A 15,197-nucleotide genomic window follows, 5' to 3' on the forward strand; every position below is an offset into this window, starting at 1 on the left:
ACCCAGGATATGAGAGCATTAGACCCCTTTATGACCCCCACCAGCCCCACTCTGCTCTCAGAGGGTAAAGGCCACTGCACACTGCTCAGTCAGTGCCCACCACATAGCAACCACACACTGCTCAGTCAGTGCCAACCACATAGCAACCACACACTGCTCAGTCAGTGCCAACCACATAGCAACCACACACTGCTCAGTCAGTGCCAACCACATAGCAACCACACACTGCTCAGTCAGTGCCCACCACATAGCAACCACACACTGCTCAGTCAGTGCCCACCACATAGCAACCACACACTGCTCAGTCAGTGCCCACCACATAGCAACCACACACTGCTCAGTCAGTGCCAACCACATAGCAACCACACACTGCTCAGTCAGTGCCCACCACATAGCAACCACACACTGCTCAGTCAGTGCCCACCACATAGCAACCACACACTGCTCAGTCAGTGCCCACCACATAGCAACCACACACTGCTCAGTCAGTGCTCACCACATAGCAACCACACACTGCTCAGTCAGTGCCCACCACATAGCAACCACACACTGCTCAGTCAGTGCTCACCACATAGCAACCACACACTGCTCAGTCAGTGCCCACCACATAGCAACCACACACTGCTCAGTCAGTGCCCACCACATAGCAACCACACACTGCTCAGTCAGTGCCCACCACATAGCAACCACACACTGCTCAGTCAGTGCCCACCACATAGCAACCACACACTGCTCAGTCAGTGCCCACCACATAGCAACCACACACTGCTCAGTCAGTGCCCACCACATAGCAACCACACACTGCTCAGTCAGTGCTCACCACATAGCAACCACACACTGCTCAGTCAGTATCCCACCACATAGCAACCACACACTGCTCAGTCAGTGCTCACCACATAGCAACCACACACTGCTCAGTCAGTGCCCACCACATAGCAACCACACACTGCTCAGTCAGTGCCCACCACATAGCAACCACACACTGCTCAGTCAGTGCCCACCACATAGCAACCACACACTGCTCAGTCAGTGCCCACCACATAGCAACCACACACTGCTCAGTCAGTGCCCACCACATAGCAACCACACACTGCTCAGTCAGTGCCCACCACATAGCAACCACACACTGCTCAGTCAGTGCTCACCACATAGCAACCACACACTGCTCAGTCAGTGCCCACCACATAGCAACCACACACTGCTCAGTCAGTGCCCACCACATAGCAACCACACACTGCTCAGTCAGTGCCCACCACATAGCAACCACACACTGCTCAGTCAGTGCCCACCACATAGCAACCACACACTGCTCAGTCAGTGCCCACCACATAGCAACCGCACACTGCTCAGTCAGTGCCCACCACATAGCAACCACACACTGCTCAGTCAGTGCCCACCACATAGCAACCACACACTGCTCAGTCAGTGCCCACCACATAGCAACCACACACTGCTCTATGCTTCACCTGCTCAGACTGAGCACCTCACACTTTGAGTGCTCACTCACACTTGGCAAATGTCATGACAATCACCCCATTAGAAATGCAATACATTATGCAATGCTTTAGAAATGAGTCAATTGCCTGCCAGTATGGTCTGTATGTAATATCCTAGATACATTGTGCACATTGTTCAGTGCAGGGTTTAGAAGCAACTACCCATTCGGGTTCTTTCTTACCTGCATAGGCTTTTAGAAGGCAGTCATTGTAAATAAGAATTTGTTCTTAACTGGCTTGCCTCGTTAAATAAAGGTTAATTAAAAAGAAAATAAATAATCAAATATAAGGCTGAGCCAATAAGCCACATTGTTTTAGAAGACTGCTATGCTTGCATGTATTAGTGTGTTCCACTGTAGTTTAGTTATATGTGAATGTTTATTGTAGATATAGCATGAGCATACAGCACGTTACATACCTTATGTTCAACATTGTGTGTATCACAGGAGGCTGCTGAGGGGAGAACGGCTCATAATAATGGCTGGACCGGAGCAAATGGAATGGAATCAAAGACCTGGAAACCATGGAAACCATGTGTTTGATACCATTCCACCAATTCCAGTCATTACCTCAAGCCCGTTCTCCCAAATGAAGGTGCCACCAACCTCCTGTGATCTACACACTTTCTGTTTAAAAGCTGCCAAATATCATACAACATCGACAACATCACTGTTTATTCAAGTGAATTCATAATGTCAATCAATTAATTGATTGGTTGATTGATGTTGATTGGTTGGTTGATTGACGTGTAATGTTAGTGTGGAGTGTAGTATGTTATTGGGACACTGTCTATGAGTGTGTGAGAGAGAATGGATGTGTGTGGGTGGGTGAGAGAGAATGGATGTGTGTGTGTGGGTGGGTGAGAGAGAATGGATGTGTGTGGGTGGGTGGATGTGGGTGGGTGGGTGGGTGGGTGGGTGGGTGGGTGAGAATGGATGTGTGTGGGTGGGTGAGAGAATGGATGTGTGTGGGTGGGAGAGAGAGAGAGAGAATGGATGTGTGGGGAGAGAGAGAATGGATGTGTGTGGGTGGTGGGTGGGAGAGAGAGAATGGATGTGTGTGGGTGGGAGAGAGAGAGAATGGATGTGTGTGGGTGGGAGAGAGAGAGAATGGATGTGTGTGGGTGGGAGAGAATGGATGTGTGTGGGAGTGGGAGAGAGAGAGAGAATGGATGTGTGTGGGTGGGAGAGAGAGTGGGTGTGTGTGGGTGTGTGGGTGGGAGAGAGAGAGAATGGATGTGTGTGGGTGGGAGAGAGAGAGAATGGAAGTGTGTGGGTGGGAGAGAGAAGAATGGATGTGTGTGGGTGGGAGAGAGAATGGATGTGTGTGAGTGGGAGAGAGAATGGATGTGTGTGGGAGAGAGAGAATGGATGTGTGTGGGTGGGAGAGAGAGAGAGAATGGATGTGTGTGGGTGGGAGAGAGAGAGAGATGGATGTGTGTGGGTGGGTGAGAGAGAGAGAGAATGGATGTGTGTGGGTGGGAGAGAGAGAGAATGGATGTGTGTGGGTGCGAGAGAGAGAGAGAATGGATGTGTGTGGGTGGGAGAGAGAGAGAGAATGGATGTGTGTGGGTGGGAGAGAGAGAGAATGGATGTGTGTGGGTGCGAGAGAGAGAATGGATGTGTGTGGGTGGGAGAGAGAGAGAATGGATGTGTGTGGGTGGGTGAGAGAGAATGGATGTGTGTGGGTGGGAGAGAGAATGGATGTGTGTGGGTGGGAGAGAGAGAGAATGGATGTGTGTGGGTGGGTGGGAGAGAGAATGGATGTGTGTGGGTGGGAGAGAGAGAGAATGGATGTGTGTGGGTGGGAGAGAGAGAATGGATGTGTGTGGGTGGGAGAGAGAGAGAATGGATGTGTGTGGGTGGGAGAGAGAGAGAATGGATGTGTGTGGGTGGGAGAGAGAGAGAATGGATGTGTGTGGGTGAGAGAGAGAATGGATGTGTGTGGGTGGGAGAGAGAATGGATGTGTGTGGGAGAGAGAGAATGGATGTGTGTGGGTGGGAGAGAGAATGGATGTGTGTGGGAGATGAGATGAATGGGAGAGAGAGAGAGAATGGATGTGTGTGGGTGGGAGAGAGAGAGAATGGATGTGTGTGGGTGGGAGAGAGAGAGAGAATGGATGTGTGTGGGTGGGAGAGAGAGAGAGAATGGATGTGTGTGGGTGGGAGAGAGAGAGAGAGAATGGATGTGTGTGGGTGGGAGAGAGAGAGAATGGATGTGTGTGGGTGGGAGAGAGAGAGAGAATGGATGTGTGTGGGTGGGAGAGAGAGAGAGAATGGATGTGTGTGGGTGGGAGAGAGAGAGAGAATGGATGTGTGTGGGTGGGAGAGAGAGAGAATGGATATGTGTGGGTGGGAGAGAGAGAGAGAGATGGATGTGTGTGGGTGGGATAGAGAGAGAATGGATGTGTGTGGGTGGGAGAGAGAGAGAGAATGGATGTGTGTGGGTGGGAGAGAGAGAGAAAGGATGTGTGTGGGTGGGAGAGAGAGAGAATGGATGTGTGTGGGTGGGAGAGAGAGAGAGAGAGAATGGATGTGTGTGGGTGGGAGAGAGAGCGAGAGAGAATGGATGTGTGTGGGTGGGAGAGAGAGAGAATGGATGTGTGGGTGGGAGAGAGAGAATGGATGTGTGTGGGTGGGAGAGAGAGAGAATGGATGTGTGTGGGTGGGAGAGAGAGAGAGAGAGAATGGATGTGTGTGGGTGGGAGAGAGAATGGATGTGTGTGAGTGGAAGAGAGAGAGAATGGATGTGTGTGGGTGGGAGAGAGAATGGATGTGTGTGGGTGTGTGGGTGGGAGAGAGAGAATGGATGTGTGTGGGTGGGAGAGAGAGAGAATGGAAGTGTGTGGGTGGGAGAGAGAGAGAATGGATGTGTGTGGGTGGGAGAGAGAATGGATGTGTGTGAGTGGGAGAGAGAATGGATGTGTGTGGGAGAGAGAGAATGGATGTGTGTGGGTGGGAGAGAGAGAGAGAATGGATGTGTGTGGGTGGGAGAGAGAGAGAATGGATGTGTGTGGGTGGGTGAGAGAGAGAGAGAGAATGGATGTGTGTGGGTGGGAGAGAGAGAGAATGGATGTGTGTGGGTGCGAGAGAGAGAGAGAATGGATGTGTGTGGGTGGGAGAGAGAGAGAGAGAATGGATGTGTGTGGGTGGGAGAGAGAGAGAATGGATGTGTGTGGGTGCGAGAGAGAGAGAATGGATGTGTGTGGGTGGGAGAGAGAGAGAATGGATGTGTGTGGGTGGGAGAGAGAATGGATGTGTGTGGGTGGGAGAGAGAGAGAATGGATGTGTGTGGGTGGGAGAGAGAATGGATGTGTGTGGGTGGGAGAGAGAGAGAATGGATGTGTGTGGGTGGGAGAGAGAGAGAATGGATGTGTGTGGGTGGGAGAGAGAGAGAATGGATGTGTGTGGGTGGGAGAGAGAGAGAATGGATGTGTGTGGGTGAGAGAGAGAATGGATGTGTGTGGGTGGGAGAGAGAATGGATGTGTGTGGGAGAGAGAGAATGGATGTGTGTGGGTGGGAGAGAGAATGGATGTGTGTGGGTGGGAAAGAGAGAGAATGGATGTGTGTGGGTGGGAGAGAGAGAGAATGGATGTGTGTGGGTGGGAGAGAGAGAGAGAATGGATGTGTGTGGGTGGGAGAGAGAGAGAGAATGGATGTGTGTGGGTGGGAGAGAGAGAGAGAATGGATGTGTGTGGGTGGGAGAGAGAGAGAATGGATGTGTGTGGGTGGGAGAGAGAGAGAGAATGGATGTGTGTGGGTGGGAGAGAGAGAGAATGGATGTGTGTGGGTGGGAGAGAGAGAGAGAATGGATGTGTGTGGGTGGGAGAGAGAGAGAGAATGGATATGTGTGGGTGGGAGAGAGAGAGAGAGAATGGATGTGTGTGGGTGGGAGAGAGAGAGAATGGATGTGTGTGGGTGGGAGAGAGAGAGAGAATGGATGTGTGTGGGTGGGAGAGAGAGAGAAAGGGATGTGTGTGGGTGGGAGAGAGAGAGAATGGATGTGTGTGGGTGGGAGAGAGAGAGAGAATGGATGTGTGTGGGTGGGAGAGAGAGAGAGAGAGAATGGATGTGTGTGGGTGGGAGAGAGAGAGAATGGATGTGTGTGGGTGGGAGAGAGAGAATGGATGTGTGTGGGTGGGAGAGAGAGAGAATGGATGTGTGTGGGTGGGAGAGAGAGAGAGAATGGATGTGTGTGGGTGGGAGAGAGAATGGTTGTGTGTGAGTGGGAGAGAGAGAGAATGGATGTGTGTGGGTGGGAGAGAGAATGGATGTGTGTGGGTGTGTGGGTGGGAGAGAGAGAGAATGGATGTGTGTGGGTGGGAGAGAGAGAGAATGGAAGTGTGTGGGTGGGAGAGAGAGAGAATGGATGTGTGTGGGTGGGAGAGAGAATGGATGTGTGTGAGTGGGAGAGAGAATGGATGTGTGTGGGAGAGAGAGAATGGATGTGTGTGGGTGGGAGAGAGAGAGAGAATGGATGTGTGTGGGTGGGAGAGAGAGAATGGATGTGTGTGGGTGGGTGAGAGAGAGAGAGAGAATGGATGTGTGTGGGTGGGAGAGAGAGAGAATGGATGTGTGTGGGTGCGAGAGAGAGAGAGAATGGATGTGTGTGGGTGGGAGAGAGAGAGAGAATGGATGTGTGTGGGTGGGAGAGAGAGAGAATGGATGTGTGTGGGTGCGAGAGAGAGAGAATGGATGTGTGTGGGTGGGAGAGAGAGAGAATGGATGTGTGTGGGTGGGAGAGAGAGAGAATGGATGTGTGTGGGTGGGAGAGAGAATGGATGTGTGTGGGTGGGAGAGAGAGAGAATGGATGTGTGTGGGTGGGAGAGAGAGAGAATGGATGTGTGTGGGTGGGAGAGAGAGAGAATGGATGTGTGTGGGTGGGAGAGAGAGAGAATGGATGTGTGTGGGTGGGAGAGAGAGAGAATGGATGTGTGTGGGTGGGAGAGAGAGAGAATGGATGTGTGTGGGTGGGAGAGAGAGAGATGGATGTGTGTGGGTGAGAGAGAGAATGGATGTGTGTGGGTGGGAGAGAGAATGGATGTGTGTGGGAGAGAGAGAATGGATGTGTGTGGGTGGGAGAGAGAATGGATGTGTGTGGGTGGGAGAGAGAGAGAATGGATGTGTGTGGGTGGGAGAGAGAGAGAATGGATGTGTGTGGGTGGGAGAGAGAGAGAGAATGGATGTGTGTGGGTGGGAGAGAGAGAGAATGGATGTGTGTGGGTGGGAGAGAGAGAGAGAATGGATGTGTGTGGGTGGGAGAGAGAGAGAATGGATGTGTGTGGGTGGGAGAGAGAGAGAGAATGGATGTGTGTGGGTGGGAGAGAGAGAGAGAATGGATGTGTGTGGGTGGGAGAGAGAGAGAGAATGGATGTGTGTGGGTGGGAGAGAGAGAGAGAATGGATATGTGTGGGTGGGAGAGAGAGAGAGAGAATGGATGTGTGTGGGTGGGAGAGAGAGAGAATGGATGTGTGTGGGTGGGAGAGAGAGAGAGAATGGATGTGTGTGGGTGGGAGAGAGAGAGAAAGGATGTGTGTGGGTGGGAGAGAGAGAGAGAGAGAATGGATGTGTGTGGGTGGGAGAGAGAGAGAGAGAGAATGGATGTGTGTGGGTGGGAGAGAGAATGGATGTGTGTGGGTGGGAGAGAGAGAATGGATGTGTGTGGGTGGAGAGAGAGAATGGATGTGTGTGGGTGGGAGAGAGAGAATGGATGTGTGTGGGTGGGAGAGAGAGAATGGATGTGTGTGGGTGGGAGAGAGAGAATGGATGTGTGTGGGTGGGAGAGAGAGAGAATGGATGTGTGTGGGTGGGAGAGAGAGAGAATGGATGTGTGTGGGTGGGAGAGAGAGAGAATGGATGTGTGTGGGTGGGAGAGAGAGAGAATGGATGTGTGTGGGTGGGAGAGAGAGAATGGATGTGTGTGGGTGGGAGAGAGAGAGAATGGATGTGTGTGGGTGGGAGAGAGAGAGAATGGATGTGTGTGGGTGGGAGAGAGAGAATGGATGTGTGTGGGTGGGAGAGAGAGAGAATGGATGTGTGTGGGTGGGAGAGAGAGAATGGATGTGTGTGGGTGGGAGAGAGAGAGAGAATGGATGTGTGTGGGTGGGAGAGAGAGAGAATGGATGTGTGTGGGTGGGAGAGAGAGAGAATGGATGTGTGTGGGTGGGAGAGAGAGAATGGATGTGTGTGGGTGGGAGAGAGAGAATGGATGTGTGTGGGTGGGAGAGAGAGAATGGATGTGTGGGGGTGGGAGAGAGAGAATGGATGTGTGTGGGTGGGAGAGAGAGAATGGATGTGTGTGGGTGGGAGAGAGAGAGAATGGATGTGTGTGGGTGGGAGAGAGAGAGATGGATGTGTGTGGGTGGGAGAGAGAGAATGGATGTGTGTGGGTGGGAGAGAGAGAGAATGGATGTGTGTGGGTGGGAGAGAGAGAATGGATGTGTGTGGGTGGGAGAGAGAGAGAATGGATGTGTGTGGGTGGGAGAGAGAGAGAATGGATGTGTGTGGGTGGGAGAGAGAGAGAATGGATGTGTGGGTGGGAGAGAGAGAGAATGGATGTGTGTGGGTGGGAGAGAGAGAGAATGGATGTGTGTGGGTGGGAGAGAGAGAGAATGGATGTGTGGGTGGGAGAGAGAGAGAATGGATGTGTGTGGGTGGGAGAGAGAGAGAATGGATGTGTGTGGGTGGGAGAGAGAGAGAATGGTTGTGTGTGGGTGGGAGAGAGAGAGAGAATGGATGTGTGTGGGTGGGAGAGAGAGAGAATGGATGTGTGTGGGTGGATGGGGATAAAATGATGCATATGTTGAACTAACTGACCCCTCCCCTAAAATATATTTATATTTTATGTTATGATTAATCACTTATCTACCACACTTCCCCACATCCCATAACATGTCATGCTTATTTAAGCATGATTTTATTGTAGATGTACTGTATCTTTAGGTGTCCTTTTTGTTTATTCCTGTTGCTGTAATAAAAGGACAGAAAAGCATTGTAAAAATACTATAGTTTTCTAAATCAACGTAATGTACTCACACTTTCCCATAGTCATGTATGTACTGTTAGCTTGTATATAATGCATACAGTCACAGGGTGGTGTGCTGATGCTGATGGGATGTCCTGGGATTCAATGATTTTTAACGCTGTTCTTCTGTCTTTGTGGTGTCTATGTGTCCATGTCTTATCTCTGTGCTGGTCGGTGTGTCCCTCTTTGTGTGTGTTTGTCTCTGTGGCTCTACCTCGTCTCACTCATGTGAATGTCTGTCTCTATGCCTGTCTCTGTGTTCTTGTCTCTCTGTGTTCTTGTCTCTCTGTGTTCTTGTCTCTCTGTGTTCTTGTCTCTCTGTGTTCTTGTCTCTCTGTGTTCTTGTCTCTCTGTGTTCTTGTCTCTCTGTGTATTCTCTTTCTCTTCCCCTTGTTTTTCATTCACCCTCTTTTTACTAGATGGTCATTCTAGAGGCAGCCAGGCAGTCAGAGAGGGAGCTTCCTCCAACCCTACCCACTCACTCAAGGGACGATTTCGGGTACGGCCCATCCAGAAAAAAAAACTAGCCCCCTAGAAAATAGATCTGAAAGGATTAGATAGGTATAAGAATTATGGCTAAAATACCCACCCAGTGTACGAGGGGACAAGATACCTACTACCACGTCTAATTAATTATTTCAGATCTATGAGGTGCCTAGAACTTTCTGATAATCCTGAAAATCCCTTCCTGTTTAAATGTCAGAATACGCTGGTGGGGGAGGAACACAATCAAAGTTAATGACTCACATTTCTCCAGGTCACCGCAGTGCCCCAGCTCCCCGAGACCTCTCCCCCCAAAGAGGCAGCCTCCGGTATAGGCAGTAGTCACAGGAAAGTGGGGCGCTTCTCTGTCACCCATACGGAGGCCCAAAGAGAGGAGAAAGAGCTAACAGACAGCTCCCATGTGTCTCCTGACCTGGAGAGAGAAAGGAGGAGGGCCCGAGGGAAAGAGGGAGAGGAAGGGAAGAAGAATCCAGCACTGAGCCACCCACCCCGAGGACATGGGCATGGTCATTCACCCCTAGGCAGTAGTGATGATGAGGAGAGTGAAATGGGGGATGAAGACCTGAGGAAGGAGCTGCACAAGATGAGAGAGAAGTGAGACATGGAGGGGACAAGGAAAGATTAGATTATAATGAACCCAATCAAGAAAGAAAGAAAGAAAGAAACTGAAGTATCTACTGAATTCACCTTTTTCCCATTTTGACTAACCAATTTGTATTCTCTTCCTCCCTCTCATTCTACTTCATCCCTGCCTGCCTATATTCTCAAATGTCCTCACTTTTTCCTCCTCAATTATTTATGTCTCTCTATTCTGTCACTCTTTCATTAATGATCTCCCAAACTCCATTCTGTTAATTTCCCTTCCTCCCTCCTCCCTTTCTCCCCTTCCTCTTTCCTCTCCCTGTGTTCTACCTCTTGCCAGACACATCAAGGAGGTGGTGTCCCTGCAAGCTCAGCAGAACACAGAGCTCCAGGAGCTGTACAAACAGCTCCGCTCCCTCCAAGAGCACCGGCCGACCCTGCCTCTGCCCCGCACCCCAAACCTCCCCTCGGGAGCGACAGCCCTCTCCCCCCGCAGGCCCCGCACGGCCAAAGCCAAGCTCCGGCCCAGACCCCACTCCCACTTAGACAACAATGGAGTCACTGGTCACCCTGGTAACCAATCACTCTTTCTGGGTCTACTTTTGGTCTTTCAATCTCGATCTCCTTGTATTTTTCTCTCTCTCCATCCTCCTTCCCCCTACACACAACACCCCATAATGACAACGCAAAAACAGGTTTTTAGATATTTTTTCTCATGAATTAAGAAACTTAATTTACGTAAGTATTCAGACCCTTTGCTATGAGACTTGAAATTTAGTTCAGGTGCATCCTGTTTCCATTGATCATCCTTGAGATGTTTGTACAAGTCCATCTATGGACATGATATGATTTGGAAAGGCACACTCCTGTCTATATAATATCCCACAGTGCATGTCAGAGCAAAAACCAAGCCATGAGGTCGAAGGAATTGTCCATAGAGCTCTGAGACAGGATTGTGTCGAGGCACAGATCTGGGAAAGGCAGTTAACCCACTGTTACCCGGTAGGCCGTCATTGTAAATTAGAATTTGTTCTTAACTGATTTGCCGAGTTAAATAAAGGTAAAAATAAAAACAAATAAAAAAATTGAGTTTGCCTAAAGGCACCTAAAGGACTCTCAGACCATGAGAAACAAGATTATCTGGTCTGATGAAACCAAGATTGAACTCTTTGGTCTGAATGCCAAGCGTCACGTCTGAAGGAAACCTGGCACAATCCCTACGGTGAAGCATGGTGGTGGCAGCATTATGCAGTGGGGATGTTTTTCAGCGGCAGATACTGGGAATCTAGTTAGGATCGAGACGAAGATGAATGGAGCAAAGTACAGAGAGATCCTTGATGAAAGCCTGCTCCAGGGCTCTCAGGACCTCAGACTGGGGCAAAGGTTCACCTTCCATCAAGACAATGACCCTAAGCACACAGACAATACAACGTATGAGTGTTTGATCAGCTTTCGAACCAAATCGAACATCTCTGAAGAGACCTGAAAATAGCTGTGCAGCAACCTGACAGAGCTTGAGAGATCTGCAGAGAACAATAGGAGAAACTCCCCAAATACAGGTGTGCCAAGATTTTAGTGTCATACCCAAGAAGACTCAAGGCTGTAATCGCTGCCAAAGGTGCTTCAACAAACTACTGAGTAAAGGGTCTGAAATCTTATGTAAATGTGATATTTCCATATAATTAAAAAAATTAATTAGCAAACATTTCTACAAACTTGTTTTTGTCATCAAGGGGTATTGTTTGTAGATTGATGTGGGGGAAAAAAACAATTGAATAACCTTTTGAATAAGGCTGTAACGAAGCCAAATGTGGAAAACGTCAAGGGATCGGAATACTTTCCAAAGGCGCTGTACATGTGATATCTGACTGTCTGTTGTATCTCGTGAAGGTATCGAGCAGTCCAGTAGTTTTTCAGGCGGAGAACAGAGCAGACTACCACCGTACTGCAACCCAGAACACACCAACCTACTGACTACTAAAAGAGGTAAGTAAAGGTTTCACCAAAACATAAGACTATTCCTCTTCCTCTGAATAAAGTGTTTGATTGAATATCTTCCCTTTTTTCTTTTCTCAGACCACAGTCCTCCCTCTCAAGGTGCCAGGAAGAGCACGTTCACAGATGACTTGCACAGACTGGTTGATGATTGGACGAAGGATACAGTGGGTCCCACCCATCCCAAGCCCTCGCTCAATCAAATCAAGCAGATTCAGCAGGTGCAGGAGTTGAGAGGCTGGCCACAGCCCACAGAGGTAAAGTACAAGGTCCACCCACTTGTGACCTATACGTACAGTTGGTGTACAATTCAGTCTATGACTGCAAGCTACCAATAACTACTACTACTACTGTTGTTACTACTGCTACTGTTACTACTGTTACTACTACTATTACTACTGTTGTTACTACTACTACTACTACTGTTATTACTACTACTACTACTAATGTTACTACTACTACTGCTACTGTTGTTACTACTACTACTACTACTACTGTTACTACTACTACTACTACTGTTGTTACTACTACTATTACTACTGTTGTTACTACTACTACTACTACTACTGTTATTACTACCACTACTACTACTACTAATGTTACTACTACTACTGTTGTTACTACTACTACTGTTACTACTACTACTACAGCTTCTACTACTACTGCACCTACATGAGTCAGAAAAATGTTTTGAGTCTAATAAATCCATTTTATATAGCCATCATAATAAAATCCATTGTTTCTTTAGTTGTGATAGGCCTATAAACCTGAGAATGTCTTAGAAATCAAAACATAAGAGCTACATGATACAACTCTATATTGAGGATTTGGAAAAAGTTGCAAAAAAAGGCATGCACTCTGATCCTTGCACTTCAAGCAGCGAGAGAGAGACAATTGCATTGATGCTCTGCTTGTGTAGCAAGAAAGTTGGTGGATATCAAATCAATTTTAGATTAAATTAAAATGACGGAATTAAAAGTGAAATGAGAAAGAAAGGCTACAATGACAAAAAGCCAACAGTTAGGATGCTATTTACACTATAATCTGAATGGAGCTGTAGGACAGTGAGAAGCGCAGTAACATTATGGCTAGCCTCAATTAGTTTATTATATCTCGGTTTGATGCAGTCAGACAGGTAATATGTAATCGGATTGGGACGATAAGTTACTAGCAATAAGTCAGTCTAGAGCGAGATAACAGTGGTTAAGGTCTCTCCCTCCGTGCTGCGTTGCTCCGAGCCTTTTAATAAAGTAGCAAACCATTGGCTTTTCTGCTGCTTCCCTCACTCGGATCGGACCGGTTGTCCTTTAGATCCTTTTGGAACAGGTTTTAAAAATGCATATTGAGTCCGGGGCTTTCCCGTGTCTATTTCGGAACGGAAACTCTGTAACTCCCATCACTATTTGTCCTCATCATTCAGATTATTCAAATTCAATAATGATGTGTTTAGAGACTGATTAGATTAACAATAGAGCGTTTATTACCAGGCTATTAGCAAGTTTGGAAGGCTACTCATCAGCGCCATTCATTTGCAGTTTTGGACTGGGATTACAGTGACCAACGGTCATAGGCAATTTGACTGCCGTCATGGCTCGTGACTGCCTGTGTGGCGGTAATACGGTCACCGCAAAAGCCCTAGTTATTACATACATTATAATGGTATGCTTGGTGTTATGGTGCTCATTAGTGTGTCTTGGCTATCATCTTTCCAGGTGGCTCCTCCAGGTTGGTTTCCTGTGGCACCACTGAACCCCCAGGCCTCCCCAGCCCCAGCTCAGTACACTGCTGGGGGGAGCCTGAGCCAGTGGAGCGGGGTGGGAGGACCACCAGGTTCACAGCAACAACAACAACAAACGCACATGCCTCAAGTCCCACAGCTGCAGCAAAGTTTACATCTCCAGCAAGCCCAGCCTCCTCACCCATTACAGATACAGGCCTTTCAGCAATCACCTCTATGCCTACAACAACAGCCCCTAATCCAGACTCCACTACTGTCTCAGTCCCTGGCTCCTGTACAGCCACAGACTGGGCAACAACAGATACCCAAGCAGCCCAATGTAGGTGTAGGAGCCTCACCACAGAATCAGAATCAACCTCTGTTGCCTTCCCAGATACCCCAAATGGCCCCGTCATCTGAGCTGGCCCTGATACCTGGGTCTAGCACAACCGCGGTGGTGGGAACCATAGACACTGGACCTGCTGCTGCTGCCACCGGTGTCCCCGGAGGGACATTCTGCTCCTCCTCCTGCTGCTCTGCTGCAGCTCAACCATCCAGTGCCAAACTTCACCCCACGCCCCCAACCTCAACTCTTCCTCTGGGACAGCAGTGAAATGAAGAAAATAAAAAAAGGGAAGAGTGATGTCGATTATGATGGAACGAGGGAAGGAGAAAATGTATGGAGAGTGTGTATGTTATGAGAGTTAAATGTCTGAGAATGAGAAAATGGACGCCAGTGGGTTTGTAAAGTTGAGATGGGGAGTGAATGAGAGAGATGGTTGAGTCTATGTAGAGTATGTAGAGTAGAATATGTACAGTCAGGGGGGAAATTTGGAACTCTGGTGGGGTTCTTGTTGTGTTTGAGTGTTGAGATGTACAAACTTGCGTAACGTTTGTGTGTGTATTTGTGTGTGTGTGTTTGTGTTGCCATTGATTTTCTCAATACATATCTCTTGTGTTTTGACACCATGTTCTTTTTTTAAATCCAACTAATTTGGACCCTGAACTCTTCTCCCAAGCAGAGACATGAAGGAACACAAACATTATGACATTATTATTGTATTTGTATTTGTCAATGCTTACTTATATTGAAAAGGACAATGGATTTTAGAAGTGCAATTACTAACTGTCATCTAAATGTTATCATCCTGTATTGTTTGTAAGGCATTTAACAAAATATTTTTGTAGAAGCACGTTGACAACAATCAACCAGACATTTACAAGCCAATACAGTGAGCCAACATCTTACATGAACATAGCACAAATGTTTCAACAGGCTACCAATGAGATGTAAAGCAGTTACAACAACAGCATGTTACAGTAACACCACAGAGCATGGTAATAATGGTGCTACCTGGCTATTATCACTACCACAATGTCACTAAGCATACTGTTGTACGGTGTAGTGCACTGGCAAGGCATGTACTTTGTGTATTGTTCTATTTGACATTGATAAGTAGTGGTAACAACTAGGTTAGAAGATCTAAAGTAACACGTTGATGACTAACATGATTACATTCTGATCAATTGATTTCCTTAATACACTGAAAAATGGATTTAATTGATGAATATGTTCAGTGGGCTTTCATTTAAATCTTACTGAATAAACACTCATCGAGACTAAAACTGCATGATCTTACGGCTACAACATACCTTGACTTGCCTGACTTTAGTGCAATCTACTTACAAGTGCTTATATATATATATATATAAGCACTTGTATATATATCATGTCTGCTGCTGTGCACAACAGAAAAACATTTGTTTTAGATAAATGTGTTATTTCCTCTACCAGTCTCAGCCCTGCATATTGAAGGTGTCATCCAAGGAAAACAATGATGAGAAAACAAACAAAATGCCAAGTCATTTCATGGTAAT

The 15,197-nt window shown here is 47.9% G+C and overlaps 1 protein-coding gene across 5 annotated transcripts in view; it reads left to right on the forward strand.

The window, feature by feature from the left end:
- The window catches only part of si:dkey-151g10.3 (serine/threonine-protein kinase WNK3), an 89,636-nt gene extending 74,667 nt beyond the window's left edge, over nt 1-14,969 (forward strand). For all 5 annotated transcript variants that reach the window (XM_052484926.1, XM_052484923.1, XM_052484925.1 and 2 more), the window contains 6 exons: nt 8,941-9,020; nt 9,279-9,619; nt 9,948-10,180; nt 11,498-11,593; nt 11,684-11,859; nt 13,315-14,969. In XM_052484926.1, coding sequence (XP_052340886.1) covers nt 8,941-9,020; nt 9,279-9,619; nt 9,948-10,180; nt 11,498-11,593; nt 11,684-11,859; nt 13,315-13,932 — 1,544 coding nt within the window. In that variant the 3' untranslated portion in view covers nt 13,933-14,969. The remainder of the gene's footprint in view (nt 1-8,940; nt 9,021-9,278; nt 9,620-9,947; nt 10,181-11,497; nt 11,594-11,683; nt 11,860-13,314) is intronic.
- The last annotated feature ends 228 nt before the right edge of the window (nt 14,970-15,197 follow it).

The sequence above is a fragment of the Oncorhynchus keta genome, chromosome 28 (genome assembly GCF_023373465.1).
Source record: "Oncorhynchus keta strain PuntledgeMale-10-30-2019 chromosome 28, Oket_V2, whole genome shotgun sequence".
Taxonomy (NCBI): domain Eukaryota; kingdom Metazoa; phylum Chordata; class Actinopteri; order Salmoniformes; family Salmonidae; genus Oncorhynchus; species Oncorhynchus keta.